General features: G+C 48.2%; 1 protein-coding gene across 3 annotated transcripts in view; it reads right to left on the bottom strand.

The window, feature by feature from the left end:
- The window catches only part of LOC140106988 (V-type proton ATPase catalytic subunit A-like), a 74,485-nt gene extending 60,497 nt beyond the window's left edge, over positions 1-13,988 (bottom strand). Inside the window, exon 1 of one of the 3 annotated variants that reach the window (XM_072131580.1) lies at positions 13,914-13,988. Coding sequence is in view for 1 of the 3 variants with exons in the window: in XM_072131578.1 (XP_071987679.1) it covers positions 7,813-7,859 (47 nt within the window). In the remaining 2 variants the exon portion in view is untranslated. Of the gene's footprint in view, positions 1-7,812; positions 7,894-13,913 lie in introns of those variants that run through there. The other 2 variants (XM_072131578.1, XM_072131579.1) reach the window with 2 other exon arrangements.
- Positions 13,989-19,570: the final 5,582 nt, after the last annotated feature.

The following is a 19,570-nucleotide window of genomic DNA, read 5'->3' as shown; positions in this document are numbered from 1 at the left end:
TGTTCTTCCATCCTTCCTCCACCACTGTCCTCCTCTCACGTTCTCCATACTTTATCTAGCCTCCATCCTCCATCCACATCTGTTCTTCCATACTTCCTCCACCACTGTCCTCCTCTCACGTTCTCCATACTTTATCTAGCCCCCATCCTCCATCCACATCTGTTCTTCCATCCTTCCTTCAGCACTGTCCTCCTCTCACGTTCTCCATACTTTATCTAGCCTCCATCCTCCATCCACATCTGTTCTTCCATCCTTCCTTCACCACTGTCCTCCTCTCATGTTCTGTATACTTTATCTTGCCCCCATCCTCCATCCACATCTGTTCTTCCATCCTTCCTCCACCACTGTCTTCCTCTCACGTTCTCTATACTTTATCTAGCCCCCATCCTCCATCCACATCTGTTCTTCCATACTTCCTCCACCACTGTCTTCCTCTCACGTTCTCCATACTTTATCTAGCCTCCATCCTCCATCCACATCTGTTCTTCCATCCTTCCTTCAGCACTGTCCTCCTCTCACGTTCTCCATACTTTATCTAGCCTCCATCCTCCATCCACATCTGTTCTTCCATACTTCCTCCACCACTGTCCTCCTCTCACGTTCTCCATACTTTATCTAGCCTCCATCCTCCATCCACATCTGTTCTTCCATCCTTCCTTCAGCACTGTCCTCCTCTCATGTTCTGTATACTTTATCTAGCCTCCATCCTCCATCCACATCTGTTCTTCCATACTTCCTCCACCACTGTCCTCCTCTCACGTTCTCCATACTTTATCTAGCCTCCATCCTCCATCCACATCTGTTCTTCCATACTTCCTTCAGCACTGTCCTCCTCTCACGTTCTCCATACTTTATCTAGCCTCCATCCTCCATCCACATCTGTTCTTCCATACTTCCTCCACCACTGTCCTCCTCTCACGTTCTCCATACTTTATCTAGCCTCCATCCTCCATCCACATCTGTTCTTCCATCCTTCCTTCAGCACTGTCCTCCTCTCACGTTCTCCATACTTTATCTAGCCTCCATCCTCCATCCACATCTGTTCTTCCATACTTCCTCCACCACTGTCCTCCTCTCACGTTCTCTATACTTTATCTAGCCCCCATCCTCCATCCACATCTGTTCTTCCATCCTTCCTCCACCACTGTCCTCCTCTCACGTTCTCCATACTTTATCTAGCCTCCATCCTCCATCCACATCTGTTCTTCCATACTTCCTCCACCACTGTCCTCCTCTCACGTTCTCCATACTTTATCTAGCCTCCATCCTCCATCCACATCTGTTCTTCCATCCTTCCTTCACCACTGTCCTCCTCTCACGTTCTCCATACTTTATCTAGCCTCCATCCTCCATCCACATCTGTTCTTCCATCCTTCCTCCACCACTGTCCTCCTCTCACGTTCTCCATACTTTATCTAGCCTCCATCCTCCATCCACATCTGTTCTTCCATCCTTCCTCCACCACTGTCCTCCTCTCATGTTCTGTATACTTTATCTAGCCCCCATCCTCCATCCACATCTGTTCTTCCATCCTTCCTCCACCACTGTCCTCCTCTCACGTTCTCCATACTTTATCTAGCCTCCATCCTCCATCCACATCTGTTCTTCCATCCTTCCTCCACCACTGTCCTCCTCTCACGTTCTCCATACTTTATCTAGCCTCCATCCTCCATCCACATCTGTTCTTCCATCCTTCCTCCACCACTGTCCTCCTCTCACGTTCTACATACTTTATCTAGCCTCCATCCTCCATCCACATCTGTTCTTCCATCCTTCCTCCACCACTGTCCTCCTCTCACGTTCTCTATACTTTATCTAGCCCCCATCCTCCATCCACATCTGTTCTTCCATCCTTCCTCCACCACTGTCCTCCTCTCATGTTCTCCATACTTTATCTAGCCTCCATTCTCCATCCACATCTGTTCTTCCATCCTTCCTCCACCACTGTCCTCCTCTCACGTTCTCCATACTTTATCTAGCCCCCATCCTCCATCCACATCTGTTCTTCCATCCTTCCTTCACCACTGTCCTCCTCTCACGTTCTCTATACTTTATCTAGCCCCCATCCTCCATCCACATCTGTTCTTCCATACTTCCTCCACCACTGTCCTCCTCTCACGTTCTCTATACTTTATCTAGCCCCCATCCTCCATCCACATCTGTTCTTCCATCCTTCCTCCACCACTGTCCTCCTCTCACGTTCTCCATACTTTATCTAGCCCCCATCCTCCATCCACATCTGTTCTTCCATCCTTCCTTCACCACTGTCCTCCTCTCATGTTCTCCATACTTTATCTAGCCTCCATTCTCCATCCACATCTGTTCTTCCATCCTTCCTCCACCACTGTCCTCCTCTCACGTTCTCCATACTTTATCTAGCCCCCATCCTCCATCTGGTTCTACCTTCTCATAAATCACTTACTCATCTTCTCCTCCTCCTAGCAGCAGGTGATATCTCTCCAAACCCTGGCCCTCCTTCTTTCAATTCCAAACTTTCTACCCCTTATAGGAACCCTGCTAAGCTCCTCAGTATCCAGTGCATCCACTGACTCTCCCCTTCCCGTCCTACAACTCCTTTCATATGTGACCTCTGGAACGCAGGCTGAGGATGAGGGGGTGACACAAGAACTTACAGTCTATGAGGATGAGGGGAGACACAAGAGCTTACAGTCTATGAGGATGAGGGGGTGACACAAGAGATTACAGTCTATGAGGATGAGGGGGGACACAGGAGCTTACAGTCTATGAGGATGAGGGGGTGATACAAGAGCTTACAGTCTATGAGGATGAGGAGGTGACACAAGAGCTTACAGTCTATGAGGATGAGGAGGTGACACAAGAACTTACAGTCTATGAGGATGAGGGGAGACACAAGAACTTACAGTCTATGAGGATGAGGGGGTGACACAAGAGATTACAGTCTATGAGGATGAGGGGGGACACAGGAGCTTACAGTCTATGAGGATGAGGGGGTGATACAAGAGCTTACAGTCTATGAGGATGAGGAGGTGACACAAGAGCTTACAGTCTATGAGGATGAGGGGGGACACAAGAGCTTACAGTCTATGAGGATGAGGGGTTGACACCAGAGCTTACAGTCTATGAGGATGAGGGGGTGACACAAGAGCTTAGAGTCTATGAGGATGAGGGGTGACACAAGAGCTTACAGTCTATGAGGATGAGGGGAGGACACAAGAGCTTACAGTTTATGAGGATGAGGGGGTGACACAAGAGCTTACAGTCTATGAGGATGAGGTAGTGACACAAGAGCTTACAGTCTCCGAGGATGAGGGTGGTGACACAAGAGCTTACAGTCTATGAGGATGAGGGGGTGACACAAGAGCTTACAGTCTATGAGGATGAGGGGGACACAAGAGCTTACAGTCTATGAGGATGAGGGGGGGGGACACAAGAGCTTACAGTCTATGAGGATGAGGGGAGGACACAAGAGCTTACAGTCTATGAGGATGAGAGGAGACACAAGAGCTTACAGTCTATGAGGATGAGGAGGACACAAGAGCTTACAGTCTATGAGGATGAGGGGATGACAAGAGCTTACAGTCTATGAGGATGAGGGGGAGACACAAGAGCTTACAGTCTATGAGGATGAGGGGGTGACACAAGAGCTTACAGTCTATGAGGATGAGGGGGGACACAAGAGCTTAAAGTCTATGAGGATGAGGGGGTGACACAAGAGCTTACAGTCTATGAGGATAAGGGGGTGACACAAGAGCTTACAGTCTATGAGGATGAGGGGGGACACAAGAGCTTACAGTCTATGAGGATGACGGGTTGACACCAGAGCTTACAGTCTATGAGGATGAGGGGTGACACAAGAGCTTACAGTCTATGAGGATGAGAAGGTGACACAAGAGCTTACAGTCTATGAGGATGAGGGGGTGACACAAGAGCTTACAGTTTATGAGGATGAGGGGGACACAAGAGCTTACAGTCTATGAGGATGAGGGGGTGACACAAGATCTTACAGTCTATGAGGATGAGGGGGGGACACAAGAGCTTACAGTCTATGAGGATGAGGGGGTGACACAAGAGCTTACAGTCTATGAGGGGGACACAAGAGCTTACAGTCTATGAGGATGAGGGGGTGACACAAGATCTTACAGTCTATGAGGATGAGGGGGTGACACAAGAGCTTACAGTCTATGAGGATGAGGGGGTGACACAAGAGCTTACAGTCTATGAGGATGAGGGGTGACACAAGAGCTTACAGTCTATGAGTATGAGGAGGTGAAACAAGAGCTTACAGTCTATGAGGATGAGGGGGGACACAAGAACTTACAGTCTATGAGGATGAGGGGAGGGACACAAGAGCTTACAGTCTATGAGGATGAGGGGAGGGACACAAGAGCTTACAGTCTATGAGGATGAGGGGGACACAAGAGCTTACAGTCTGAGGATGAGGGGGGACACAAGAACTTACAGTCTATGAGGATGAGGGGAGGGACACAAGAGCTTACAGTCTGAGGATGAGGGGGAGGACACAAGAGCTTACAGTCTATGAGTATGAGGGGGGCACAAGAGCTTACAGTCTATGAGGATGAGGGGGAGGACACAAGAGCTTATAGTCTATGAGTATGAGGGGGGACACAAGAACTTACAGTCTATGAGGATGAGGGGAGGACACAAGAGCTTACAGTCTATGAGGATGAGGGGGAGGACACAAGAGCTTACAGTCTATGAGGATGAGGGGGTGACACAAGAGCTTACAGTCTATGAGGATGAGGGGGAGGACACAAGAGCTTACAGTCTATGAGTATGAGGGGGTGACACAAGACCTTGCAGTCTATGAGGATGAGGGGAGGAGTAGTAGTACTGTGCTGTGCCCATATATACAGGATAGGAGTAGTAGTACTGTGCCCATATATACAGGATAGGAGTAGTAGTACTGTGCCCATATATACAGGATAGGAGTAGTAGTACTGTGTTTTGCCCATATATACAGGATAGGAGTAGTAGTACTGTGCTGTGCCCATATATACAGGATAGGAGTAGTAGTACTGTGCTGTGTCCATATATACAGGATAGGAGTAGTAGTACTGTGCTGTGTCCATATATACAGGATAGGAGTAGTAGTACTGTGCTGTTTCCGTATATACAGGATAGGAGTAGTAGTACTGTGCTGTGTCCATATATACAGTATAGGAGTAGTAGTACTGTGCTATGCCCATATATACAGGATAGGAGTAGTAGTACTGTGCTGTGTACATATATACAGGATAGGAGTAGTAGTACTGTGCTGTGCTCATATATACAGGATAGGAGTAGTAGTACTGTGCTGTGCCCAAATATACAGGATAGGAGTAGTAGTACTGTGCTGTGCCCATATATACAGGATAGGAGTAGTAGTACTGTGCTGTGACCATATATACAGGATAGGAGTAGTAGTACTGTGCTGTGCCCATATATACAGGATAGGAGTAGTAGTACTGTGCTTTGTACATTTATACAGGATAGGAGTAGTAGTACTGTGCTGTGCCCAAATATACAGGATAGGAGTAGTACTACTGTGCTGTGCTCATATATACAGGATAGGAGTAGTAGTACTGTGCTGTGTACATATATACAGGATAGGAGTAGTAGTACTGTGCTGTGTCCATATATACAGGATAGGAGTAGTAGTACTGTGCTGTACCCACACATACAGGATAGGAGTAGTAGTACTGTGCTGTGTCCTTATATACAGGATAGGAGTAGTAGTACTGTGCCCATATATACAGGATAGGAGTAGTAGTACTGTGCCGTGTCCATATATACAGGATAGGAGTAGTAGTACTGTGCCATGCCCATAGATACAGGATAGGAGTAGTAGTACTGTGATGTGCCCATGTATACACGATAGGAGTAGTAGTACTGTGCTGTGTCCATATATACAGGATAGGAGTAGTAGTACTGTGCCGTGCCCATATATACAGGATAGGAGTAGTAGTACTGTGCCGTGCCCATAGATACAGGATAGGAGTAGTAGTACTGTGCCGTGTCCATATATACAGGATAGGAGTAGTAGTAGTGTGCTGTGTCCATATATACAGGATAGGAGTAGTAGTACTGTGCTGTGCTCATATATACAGGATAGGAGTAGTAGTACTGTGCTGTGTCCATATATACAGAATAGGTGTAGTAGTCCTGTGCTGTGCCCATATATACAGGATAGGAGTAGTAGTACTGTGCTGTGCCCAAATATACAGGATAGGAGTAGTAGTACTGCGCTGTGTCCATATATACAGGATAGGAGTAGTAGTACTGTGCTGTGTCCATATATACAGGATAGGAGTAGTAGTACCGTGCTTTGTCCATATATACAGGATAGGAGTAGTAGTACCGTGCTGTGTACATATATACAGGATAGGAGTAGTAGTACTGTGCTGTGTCCATATATACAGGATAGGAGTAGTAGTACTGTGCTGTGCCCACATATACAGAATAGGTGTAGTAGTACTGTGCTGTCCCCATATATACAGGATAGGAGTAGTAGTACTGTGCTGTGCCCATATATGCAGGATAGGAGTAGTAGTACCGTGCTGTGTACATATATACAGGATAGGAGTAGTAGTACTGTGCTGTGTCCATATATACAGGATAGGAGTAGTAGTACTGTGCTGTGCCCATATATACAGAATAGGTGTAGTAGTACTGTGCTGTCCCCATATATACAGGATAGGAGTAGCAGTACTGTGCTGTGCCCATATATACAGGATAGGAGTAGTAGTACTGTGCTGTGCCCATATATACAGGATAGGAGTAGTAGTACTGTACTGTGCCCATATATACAGGATAGGAGTAGTAGTACTGTGCTGTGCCCACATATACAGGATAGGAGTAGTAGTACTGTGCCCATATATACAGGATAGGAGTAGTAGTACTGTGCTGTGCTCATATATACAGGATAGGAGTAGTAGTACTGTGCTGTGCCCATATATACAGGATAGGAGTAGTAGTACTGTGCTTTGTACATATATACAGGATAGGAGTAGTAGTGCTGTGCTCTGTACATATATACAGGATAGGAGTAGTAGTGCTGTGCTGTGAACATATATACAGAATAGGAGTAGTAGTACTGTGCTGTGTGCATATATACAGGATAGGAGTAGTAGTACTGTGCTGTGCCCATATATACAGGATAGGAGTAGTAGTACTGTGCCGTGCCCATATATACAGGATAGGAGTAGTAGTACTGTGCTGTGTCTAAATATAAAGGCTAGGAGTAGTAGTACTGTGCTGTGTCCATATATACAGGATAGGAGTAGTAGTGCTGTGCTCTGTACATATATACAGGATAGGAGTAGTAGTGCTGTGCTGTGTACATATATACAGAATAGGAGTAGTAGTACTGTGCCCATATATACAGGATAGGAGTAGTAGTACTGTGCTGTGCCCATATATACAGGATAGGAGTAGTACTACTGTGCTGTGCTCATATATACAGGATAGGAGTAGTAGTACTGTGCTGTGCCCATGTATACAGGATAGGAGTAGTAGTACTGTGCCGTGCCCATATATACAGGATAGGAGTAGTAGTACTGTGCTGTGTCCAAATATACAGGCTAGGAGTAGTAGTACTGTGCTGTGTCCATATATACAGGATAGGAGTAGTAGTACTGTGCTTTGTACATATATAAGGATAGGAGTAGTAGTCCTGTGCTGTGTACATATATACAGGAGAGGAGTAGTAGTACTGTGCTTTGTACATATATAAGGATAGGAGTAGTAGTCCTGTGCTGTGTACATATTTACAGAATAGGAGTAGTAGTCCTGTGCTGCGTACATATATATAACAATAGTAGTTGTTCTCACCTGTGTGTTCCTCTTGTGTGTTCCTCTTGTGTCAGGCTGTGACGCATGTGGACCCATCTTTATATGGTGGGTGTAGGGTGGGTTGGTGGGGTGAGTGTAGGGCAGGTTTGGGGGTGGGTATGTGGTGGGGTAGTTGTAGACTGTGATGGCACAGACCAGTCTTGTCCGCCTCGCCCTGTAACCCGTGAAGGTGAACACAAAGCTGGAGCGTTGACAGTAAACAGTAGTGTTTGTGTACATCACGTACCTGGTGCCCGACCCCTCCTGACATATGTACAGTGATGACACAAAGTAAGTGACCCCCCCAAGGTATATCACACAAACAAATACTGCCATTATCTGGGGCAGCACAATCTCCTGTGGTAATAATTCCTCTATATATGATATATCAGCCATGTCTGCAGTGTATGAGGTGACTGGAGCAGATACATGAGGAGACATGGTGACTACATGACCTCCTGTGGTAATAATTCTCCTATATATGATATATCAGCCATGTCTGCAGTGTATGAGGTGACTGGGAGCAGGTACATGAGGAGACATGGTGACTACATGATCTCCTGTGGTAATAATTCTCCTATATATGATATATCAGCCATGTCTGCAGTGTATGAGGTGACTGGGGCAGATACATGAGGAGACATGGTGACTACATGATCTCCTGTGGTAATAATTCTCCTATATATGATATATCAGCCATGTCTGCAGTGTATGAGGTGACTGGAGCAGATACACGAGGAGACATGGTGACTACATGATCTCCTGTGGTAATAATTCCTCTATATATGATATATCAGCCATGTCTGCAGTGTATGAGGTGACTGGAGCAGATACATGAGGAGACATGGTGACTACATGATCTCCTGTGGTAATAATTCCTCTATATATGATATATCAGCCATGTCTGCAGTGTATGAGGTGACTGGGAGCAGATACATGAGGAGACATGGTGACTACATGATCTCCTGTGGTAATAATTCCTCTATATATGATATATCAGCCATGTCTGCAGTGTATGAGGTGACTGGGGCAGATACATGAGGAGACATGGTGACTACATGATCTCCTGTGGTAATAATTCCTCTATATATGATATATCAGCCATGTCTGCAGTGTATGAGGTGACTGGAGCAGATACATGAGGCGACATGGTGACTACATGATCTCCTGTGGTAATAATTCTCCTATATATGATATATCAGCCATGTCTGCAGTGTATGAGGTGACTGGGAGCAGATACACGAGGAGACATGGTGACTACATGATCTCCTGTGGTAATAATTCCTCTATATATGATATATCAGCCATGTCTGCAGTGTATGAGGTGACTGGGAGCAGATACATGAGGAGACATGGTGACTACATGACCTCCTGTGGTAATAATTCTCCTATATATGATATATCAGCCATGTCTGCAGTGTATGAGGTGATGGAGCAGATACATGAGGAGACATGGTAACTACATGATCTCCTGTGGTAATAATTCCTCTATATATGATATATCAGCCATGTCTGCAGTGTATGAGGTGACTGGGGCAGATACATGAGGAGACATGGTGACTACATGATCCCCTGTGGTAATAATTCCTCTATATATGATGTATCAGCCATGTCTGCAGTGTATGAGGTGACTGGAGCAGATACATGAGGAGACATGGTGACTACATGATCTCCTGTGGTAATAATTCCTCTATATATGATATATCAGCCATGTCTGCAGTGTATGAGGTGACTGGAGCAGATACATGAGGAGACATGGTGACTACATGATCTCCTGTGGTAATAATTCTCCTATATATGATATATCAGCCATGTCTGCAGTGTATGAGGTGACTGGAGCAGATACATGAGGAGACATGGTGACTACATGATCTCCTGTGGTAATAATTCCTCTATATATGATATATCAGCCATGTCTGCAGTGTATGAGGTGACTGGAGCAGATACATGAGGAGACATGGTGACTACATGATCTCCTGTGGTAATAATTCCTCTATATATGATATATCAGCCATGTCTGCAGTGTATGAGGTGACTGGGAGCAGATACATGAGGAGACATGGTGACTACATGATCTCCTGTGGTAATAATTCTCCTATATATGATATATCAGCCATGTCTGCAGTGTATGAGGTGACTGGAGCAGATACATGAGGAGACATGGTGACTACATGATCTCCTGTGGTAATAATTCTCCTATATATGATATATCAGCCATGTCTGCAGTGTATGAGGTGACTGGAGCAGGTACATGAGGAGACATGGTGACTACATGATCTCCTGTGGTAATAATTCCTCTATATATGATATATCAGCCATGTCTGCAGTGTATGAGGTGATGGAGCAGATACATGAGGAGACATGGTGACTACATGATCTCCTGTGGTAATAATTCCTCTATATATGATATATCAGCCATGTCTGCAGTGTGTGAGGTGACTGGAGCAGATACATGAGGAGACATGGTGACTACATGATCTCCTGTGGTAATAATTCCTCTATATATGATATATCAGCCATGTCTGCAGTGTATGAGGTGACTGGGAGCAGATACATGAGGAGACATGGTGACTACATGATCTCCTGTGGTAATAATTCCTCTATATATGATATATCAGCCATGTCTGCAGTGTATGAGGTGACTGGGGCAGATACATGAGGAGACATGGTGACTACATGACCTCCTGTGGTAATAATTCCTCTATATATGATATATCAGCCATGTCTGCAGTGTATGAGGTGACTGGGAGCAGATACATGAGGAGACATGGTGACTACATGACCTCCTGTGGTAATAATTCCTCTATATATGATATATCAGCCATGTCTGCAGTGTATGAGGTGACTGGAGGAGATACATGAGGAGACATGGTGACTACATGATCTCCTGTGGTAATAATTCTCCTATATATGATATATCAGCCATGTCTGCAGTGTATGAGGTGACTGGGGGCAGATACATGAGGAGACATGGTGACTACATGATGTCCTGTGGTAATAATTCTCCTATATATAATATATCAGCCATGTCTGCAGTGTGTGAGGTGACTGGGGCAGATACATGAGGAGACATGGTGACTACATGATCTCCTGTGGTAATAATTCCTCTATATATGATATATCAGCCATGTCTGCAGTGTATGAGGTGACTGGGGCAGATACATGAGGAGACATGGTGACTACATGATCTCCTGTGGTAATAATTCTCCTATATATGATATATCAGCCATGTCTGCAGTGTATGAGGTGACTGGGGCAGATACATGAGGAGACATGGTGACTACATGATCTCCTGTGGTAATAATTCTCCTATATATGATATATCAGCCATGTCTGCAGTGTATGAGGTGACTGGGAGCAGATACATGAGGAGACATGGTGACTACATGATCTCCTGTGGTAATAATTCCTCTATATATGATATATCAGCCATGTCTGCATACCTCCCAACTTTTGGACAAGAGAAAGAGGGACAAAAGCCCCTCCCCTTTTTCTAAACCACGCCCATTGACTCACCCACAAGCATAGTATAATATCAACCTTGACGGTCCCCGCATAGTAAAGTGCCCCTTACTTTGGCCCCCCACCCCACCCCCATGGACCCGTATAATATCCCATAAAGCAAATCTGCAACATATAAAACCCATCTTTAATTTTATCCTCCCTTGACATTTTGTTTTTCACTTTTATTTATCTCCCCAAACTTACACATAATATTATCTGTACCCCCACCCCTCCTCACATGGTCCCTGTTCTCTATCCTCCTCATAATGTAACCTCCTGTCCTACAGCCTCCTCCAGTAGCCTCCTGTCCTCCAGCCTCCTCCTGTAGCCTCCTGTCCTCCAGCCTCCTCCTGTAGCCTCCTGTCCTCCAGCCTCCTCCTGTAGCCTCCTGTCCTCCAGCCTCCTCCTGTGGCCTCCTGTCCCCCAGACTCCTCCTGTCCTCCAGCCTCCTCCTGTAGCATCCTGTCCTCCAGCCTCCTCCTCCAGCATCCTCCACCTGTCTTCCAGTCCCACAGTCCCCTCTAGAATCCTCCTGTCCTCCGACCTCCCCCTCAAGCATCCTCCTGTCCTGCAGCCTCCTCCTGTCCCCCAGCCTCCTCCTCCTGTCCCGCAGCAGCCTCCACCTGTCCCCCAGCCTCCTCCTCCTGCCCTTTAGCCTCCTTCTGTCCCCCAGCCTACTCAAGCATCCTCCTGTCCTCAGCCTCCTCCTGTCCCCAGCCTCCTCCTCCTGTCCTCCAGCCTCCTCCTCCTGTCCTCCAGCCTCCTCCTCCTGTCCCGCAGCAGCCTCCTCCTGTCCCCCTGCAGCCTCCTCCTGTCCCCCTGCAGCCTCCTCCTGTCCCCCTGCAGCCTCCTCCTGTCCCTCTGCAGCCTCCTCCTGCCCACTTGCAGCCTCCTCCTGCCCACCAGCAGCCTCCTCCTGTCCTCCTGTAGCTTCCAGCCCCCCCTGTCCTGCTCCTGTGCCCCAGCCCTCCCTGTCCTCCTGTAGCCTCCAGCCCCCCTGTCCTCCTCCTTCAGCATCCTCCACCTGTCCTCCAGTCCCACAGTCCCCTCCAGAATCCTCCTGTCCTCCGACCTCCCCCTCAAGCATCCTCCTGTCCTTCAGCCTCCTCCTCCTGTCCCCCAGCCTCCTCCTCCTGTCCCGCAGCAGCCTCCACCTGTCCCCCAGCCTCCTCCTCCTGCCCTTTAGCCTCCTTCTGTCCCCCAGCCTACTCAAGCATCCTCCTGTCCTCAGCCTCCACCTGTCCTCCAGCATCCTCCTCCTGTCCCCAGCCTCCTCCTCCTGTCCCCCAGCATCCTCCTCCTGTCCCCCAGCAGCCTCCTCCTGTCCCCCAGCAGCCTCCTCCTGTCCCCCACGAGCTTCCTCCTCCTGTCCTCCAGCATCCTCCTCCTGTCCCCCAGCAGCCTCCTCCTGTCCCCCAGCAGCCTCCTCCTGTCCCCCAGCCGCCTCCACCTGTCCCCCAGCCGCCTCCACCTGTCCCCCAGCCGCCTCCTCCTCAAGCCTCCTCCTCCTGTCCTCCTGCAGCCTCCTCCCGCCTCCACCTGTCCCCCAGCAGCCTCCACCTGTCCCCCAGCCTCCTCCTCCTGCCCTCCAGCCTTCTTCTGTCCCCCAGCCTACTCAAGCATCCTCCTGTGCTCAGCCTCCACCTGTCCTCCAGCATCCTCCTCCTGTCCCCCAGCCTCCTCCTCCTGTCCTCCAGCATCCTCCTCCTGTCCCCAGCCTCCTCCTCCTGTCCTCCAGCATCCTCCTCCTGTCCCCCAGCATCCTCCTCCTGTCCTCCAGCATCCTCCTCCTGTCCCCAGCCTCCTCCTCCTGTCCTCCAGCATCCTCCTCCTGTCCCCCAGCATCCTCCTCCTGTCCTCCAGCATCCTCCTCCTGTCCTCCAGCATCCTCCTCCTGTCCTCCAGCCTCCTCCTCCTGTCCCCCAGCAGCCTCCTCCTGTCCCCCAGCAGCCTCCTCCTGTCCCCCAGCAGCCTCCTCTTGTTCCCCAGCAGCCTCCTCTTGTTCCCCAGCAGCCTCCTCCTGTCCCCCACGAGCCTCCTCATGCCCACCAGCACCCTCCTCCTGTCCTCCTGTAGCCTCCAGCCCCCCTGTCCTGCTCCTGTAACCTCCAGCCCCCCCTGTCCTCCTGTAGCCTCCAGCCCCCCCTGTCCTGCTCCTGTAACCTCCAGCCCCCCCTGTCCTCCTGTAGCCTCCAGCCCCCCTGTCCTGCTCCTGTAACCTCCAGCCCCCCCTGTCCTCCTGTAGCCTCCAGCCCCCCCTGTCCTCCTGTAGCTTCCAGCACCCCCTGTCCTCCTCCAGTAGTCTCCAGCCCCCCCTGTAGCCTCCAGCACCCCCCTGTCCTCTTCCTGTGCCCCAGCTCCCCCTTTCCTCCTCCTGTAGCCTCCAGCCCCCCCCCCTGTAGCCTCCAGCCCCCCCCCTGTAGCCTCCAGCACCCCCCTGTCCTCTTCCTGTGCCCCAGACCCTCTTTCCTCCTCCATTAGCCTCCAGCTCCCCCTTGTAGCCTCCAGCTTCCCCTGTCCTGCTGTAGCCTCCAGCACCCACCTGTCCTCTTACTGTGCCCCAGCCCTGTGGCCCCCCTGTCCCCTCAATCTCTTACCTTCTGTCATTCTTCTCCCCTGGACGCGCGGAGGGGGCGTGGCCAGCCGGGGGCGGAGCTCGCTCCTCACATGATTGGTGCAGACATCATGTGAGGAGGGAGCAGGGGCTGGTCCCGCCTCCTCCCGGCCCCCATGCCTTGGCTGCTCTGCAGCTCTAAACTACGGGGGCTGGAGGAGGCGGGACAAAGTGGAAAAAGTGGGCGGGGCCCGGGACATTATCTCCCCTTTCCGTGGCAGCATGACAGAGCCCATAAAACGGGACTGTCACGCTGAAAGCGGGACGGTTGGGAGGTATGCACACAGTGTATGAGGTGACTGGGGCAGATACATGAGGAGACATGGTGACTACATGATGTCCTGTGGTAATAATTCTCCTATATATGATATATCAGCCATGTCTGCAGTGTGTGAGGTGACTGGGAGCAGATACATGGGGAGACATGGTGACTACATGATCTCCTGTGGTAATAATTCTCCTATATATGATATATCAGCTATGTCTGCAGTGTATGAGGTGACTGGAGCAGATACATGAGGAGACATGGTGACTACATGATCTCCTGTGGTAATAATTCCTCTATATATGATATATCAGCCATGTCTGCAGTGTATGAGGTGACTGGGGCAGATACATGAGGAGACATGGTGACTACATGATCTCCTGTGGTAATAATTCTCCTATATATGATATATCAGCCATGTCTGCAGTGTATGAGGTGACTGGGAGCAGATACATGAGGAGACATGGTGACTACATGATCTCCTGTGGTAATAATTCTCCTATATATGATATATCAGCCATGTCTGCAGTGTATGAGGTGACTGGAGCAGATACATGAGGAGACATGGTGACTACATGATCTCCTGTGGTAATAATTCCTCTATATATGATATATCAGCCATGTCTGCAGTGTATGAGGTGACTGGGGCAGATACATGAGGAGACATGGTGACTACATGATCTCCTGTGGTAATAATTCTCCTATATATGATATATCAGCCATGTCTGCAGTGTATGAGGTGACTGGGAGCAGATACATGAGGAGACATGGTGACTACATGATCTCCTGTGGTAATAATTCCTCTATATATGATATATCAGCCATGTCTGCAGTGTATGAGGTGACTGGGGCAGATACATGAGGAGACATGGTGACTACATGATCTCCTGTGGTAATAATTCCTCTATATATGATATATCAGCCATGTCTGCAGTGTATGAGGTGACTGGGGCAGATACATGAGGAGACATGGTGACTACATGATCTCCTGTGGTAATAATTCTCCTATATATGATATATCAGCCATGTCTGCAGTGTATGAGGTGACTGGAGCAGATACATGAGGAGACGTGGTGACTACATGATCTCCTGTGGTAACAATTCCTCTATATATGATATATCAGCCATGTCTGCAGTGTGTGAGGTGATGGAGCAGATACATGAGGAGACATGGTGACTACATGATCTCCTGTGGTAATAATTCTCCTATATATGATATATCAGCCATGTCTGCAGTGTATGAGGTGACTGGGGCAGAAACACGAGGAGACATGGTGACTACATGATCTCCTGTGGTAATAATTCCCCTATATATGATATATCAGCCATGTCTGCAGTGTATGAGGTGACTGGGGCAGATACATGAGGAGACATGGTGACTACATGATCTCCTGTGGTAATAATTCCTCTATATATGATATATCAGCCATGTCTGCAGTGTATGAGGTGACTGGAGCAGATACATGAGGAGACATGGTGACTACATGATCTCCTGTGGTAATAATTCCTCTATATATGATATATCAGCCATGTCTGCAGTGTGTGAGGTGACTGGGAGCAGATACATGAGGAGACATGGTGACTACATGATCTCCTGTGGTAATAATTCTCCTATATATGATATATCAGCCATGTCTGCAGTGTATGAGGTGACTGGGGCAGATACACGAGGAGACATGGTGACTACATGATGTCCTGTGGTAATAATTCTCCTATATATGATATATCAGACATGTCTGCAGTGTATGAGGTGACTGGGGCAGATACATGAGGAGACATGGTGACTACATGTTCTCCTGTGGTAATAATTCCTCTATATATGATATATCAGCCATGTCTGCAGTGTATGAGGTGACTGGGGCAGATACACGAGGAGACATGGTGACTACATGATCTCCTGTGGTAATAATTCTCCTATATATGATATATCAGCCATGTCTGCAGTGTATGAGGTGACTGGGAGCAGATACATGAGGAGACATGGTGACTACATGATCTCCTGTGGTAATAATTCTCCTATATATGATATATCAGCCATGTCTGCAGTGTGTGAGGTGACTGGGGCAGATACATGAGGAGACATGGTGACTACATGATCTCCTGTGGTAATAATTCTCCTATATATGATATATCAGCCATGTCTGCAGTGTATGAGGTGACTGGGGCAGATACATGAGGAGACATGGTGACTACATGATCTCCTGTGGTAATAATTCCTCTATATATGATATATCAGCCATGTCTGCAGTGTATGAGGTGACTGGGGCAGATACATGAGGAGACATGGTGACTACATGACCTCCTGTGGTAATAATTCCTCTATATATGATATATCAGCCATGTCTGCAGTGTATGAGGTGACTGGGGCAGATACATGAGGAGACATGGTGACTACATGATCTCCTGTGGTAATAATTCCTCTATATATGATATATCAGCCATGTCTGCAGTGTATGAGGTGACTGGGAGCAGATACATGAGGAGACATGGTGACTACATGATCTCCTGTGGTAATAATTCCTCTATATATGATATATCAGCCATGTCTGCAGTGTATGAGGTGACTGGGGCAGTTACATGAGGAGACATGGTGACTACATGATCTCCTGTGGTAATAATTCCTCTATATATGATATATCAGCCATGTCTGCAGTGTATGAGGTGACTGGGAGCAGATACATGAGGAGACATGGTGACTACATGATCTCCTGTGGTAATAATTCCTCTATATATGATATATCAGCCATGTCTGCAGTGTATGAGGTGACTGGGGCAGTTACATGAGGAGACATGGTGACTACATGATCTCCTGTGGTAATAATTCTCCTATATATGATATATCAGCCATGTCTGCAGTGTATGAGGTGACTGGAGCAGATACATGAGGAGACATGGTGACTACATGATCTCCTGTGGTAATAATTCCTCTATATATGATATATCAGCCATGTCTGCAGTGTATGAGGTGACTGGGGCAGATACATGAGGAGACATGGTGACTACATGACCTCCTGTGGTAATAATTCCTCTATATATGATATATCAGCCATGTCTGCAGTGTATGAGGTGACTGGGGGCAGATACATGAGGAGACATGGTGACTACATGATCTCCTGTGGTAATAATTCTCCTATATATGATATATCAGACATGTCTGCAGTGTATGAGGTGACTGGGGGCAGATACATGAGGAGACATGGTGACTACATGATCTCCTGTGGTAATAATTCTCCTATATATGATATATCAGACATGTCTGCAGTGTATGAGGTGACTGGAGCAGATACATGAGGAGACATGGTGACTACATGATCTCCTGTGGTAATAATTCCTCTATATATGATATATCAGCCATGTCTGCAGTGTATGGGGTGACTGGGGCAGATACATGAGGAGACATGGTGACTACATGATCTCCTGTGGTAATAATTCCTCTATATATGATATATCAGCCATGTCTGCAGTGTGTGAGGTGACTGGAGCAGATACATGAGGAGACATGGTGACTACATGATCTCCTGTGGTAATAATTCCTCTATATATGATATATCAGCCATGTCTGCAGTGTATGAGGTGACTGGAGCAGATACATGGGGAGACATGGTGACTACATGATGTTGCAACATCCCCCACCGGGGCCTAGCCCTTGAGGTGAGGCCTGGAGACAGCCGGGGCCCGCGGTACCGGAGTGGCTGGCGGTTGCGGCCTAAGCACGCTATGTCACGGTGCTTGGTACGGGGTAACCGGAGGGCTGTCCTACAGCCTGGCAGGTCTCCAGCAGGGTGGTGTTGGCAAGAAATGATGAGGGAGAGGCTGCTATAGCGGATCTCCCTGGGGCAACCCCTTAATGTCCCGAGTGTGAGTCTCTGGGTGATGGACAGGGTGCCGGTGATGAAGGCAGCCGTATTAGCAGGGACCAGACGGAGACAGAAGTTGAAGAAAACAACTTACAGTTCTTTATTTGAACCGCAGGAACCGCAGCAAACGTGCCTTTAACAGGTGGAGTACTGGAGAGGTATTTGGAGGGAGCCACAGGATGTAGATCACCAGCCTGGATGTATAGGGCAGGCTGGGAGGCAGCTGTGTCCTTAGAGGATGCTTCAGCTCGGTCCTGGATCTCTTCAGGTATCACCCTTGAAGGTAGGAATGATACCCCTTTCCTCACTACACTAGCTCTAGTCTTATCTTCCACTTCAGGCAGGGGCTAGGCTCTTCCTGCACTGGTCTGGTGTGCTAGAGACTCTGAGCTGCTGCTCAGCTAACTGCTCTCTGCTTGTGTCCTACAGACCCAGAGGGCCTGACTAGGACCGGTCTATTCTCCCTTCTGGGAGAGACTGCTCTCTTCTCTCTCTTGGGAGAGACTTCTCTAGAACATTCCTGGCCAGAGGTTTTATTACCTCCCTTTGGTCAGGTGGTGGCTGCTCCTCCAATTACCTCTCAGTGCACAAAGACAGGATGTAACGCAGACATTGGTTGACATAATTACATCACAAATTAACATCTGCCTTGCCAGGCAGGATTAACCACTGCAATTTCCCCTTGATCCTATAAGGACCATGTAGTGTAATGTGATGTTACCTACAGGTGGGACGTATTCGCAAGCACTACCTCGCCATTGCATCGGCGAGGGTGTTGCATACCCCGGGGGCAATTGAAAGAGCCGCCCTCGGCTCGACTACAGTTGTTTTGGGGCACAGAGGGGGCTAAGGGCACTTCTGGGAAGTGCAGGCTGTGTGAGGTGTAGGGACAAACCGCCCCTGGTCCTGGAGACAGGCACCTGGGTTGGTGTCGGACTAAGACAAAAATATAGCTGTATGACAGTTGGTCGCTGACGCCATTAAACCGAACTGTACAGTAGGAAAGGTGTGGTGTCATGTCCTGTAATCCACTCCTTGCACCAAGGCCTGTATATTTGTTTTATCAACGCTTCTTCCCTGGCGGCAATTATATAAGGTGTCTATCTGCATTGCGTTAGCATATGCGACACGAGTACCTCCTGACTGGTATCCTTACCCATGTATGGGTGGCATCCAGGTGCTAACTGTGTAACACCCCCGGTCCCCTTAAGACCCGCAGTTTACGGACTACCCCCACGTGCAAACCTCAGTTTGAGGGATCAGGTAGCGGTCAGTGTTTTACATAGAAAGACGGTCCGACACAGCCACACTACAACCTGAAAAGCCTATGAAAGGGTTAATGCAGACTACTGGCAGATATGACAGTGTGCAACAGGTTAGCAAAATCACATTGGCTTAGCAGCCCAATGGGTACACATCTTATAACATAACGTTACAGATAGATAGGCTACTCAGAGTAGCACGGTAGCAAATGTCTCTTTTCCTGCAAAGGAAAGGCATAAAAAGTGCAAACAGAAT

The sequence above is a fragment of the Engystomops pustulosus genome, unplaced genomic scaffold (assembly GCF_040894005.1).
Source record: "Engystomops pustulosus unplaced genomic scaffold, aEngPut4.maternal MAT_SCAFFOLD_94, whole genome shotgun sequence".
NCBI lineage: Eukaryota > Metazoa > Chordata > Amphibia > Anura > Leptodactylidae > Engystomops > Engystomops pustulosus.
Note: the sequence above shows the minus strand (reverse complement) of the source record. Positions and strands in the feature narration are given on the sequence as shown.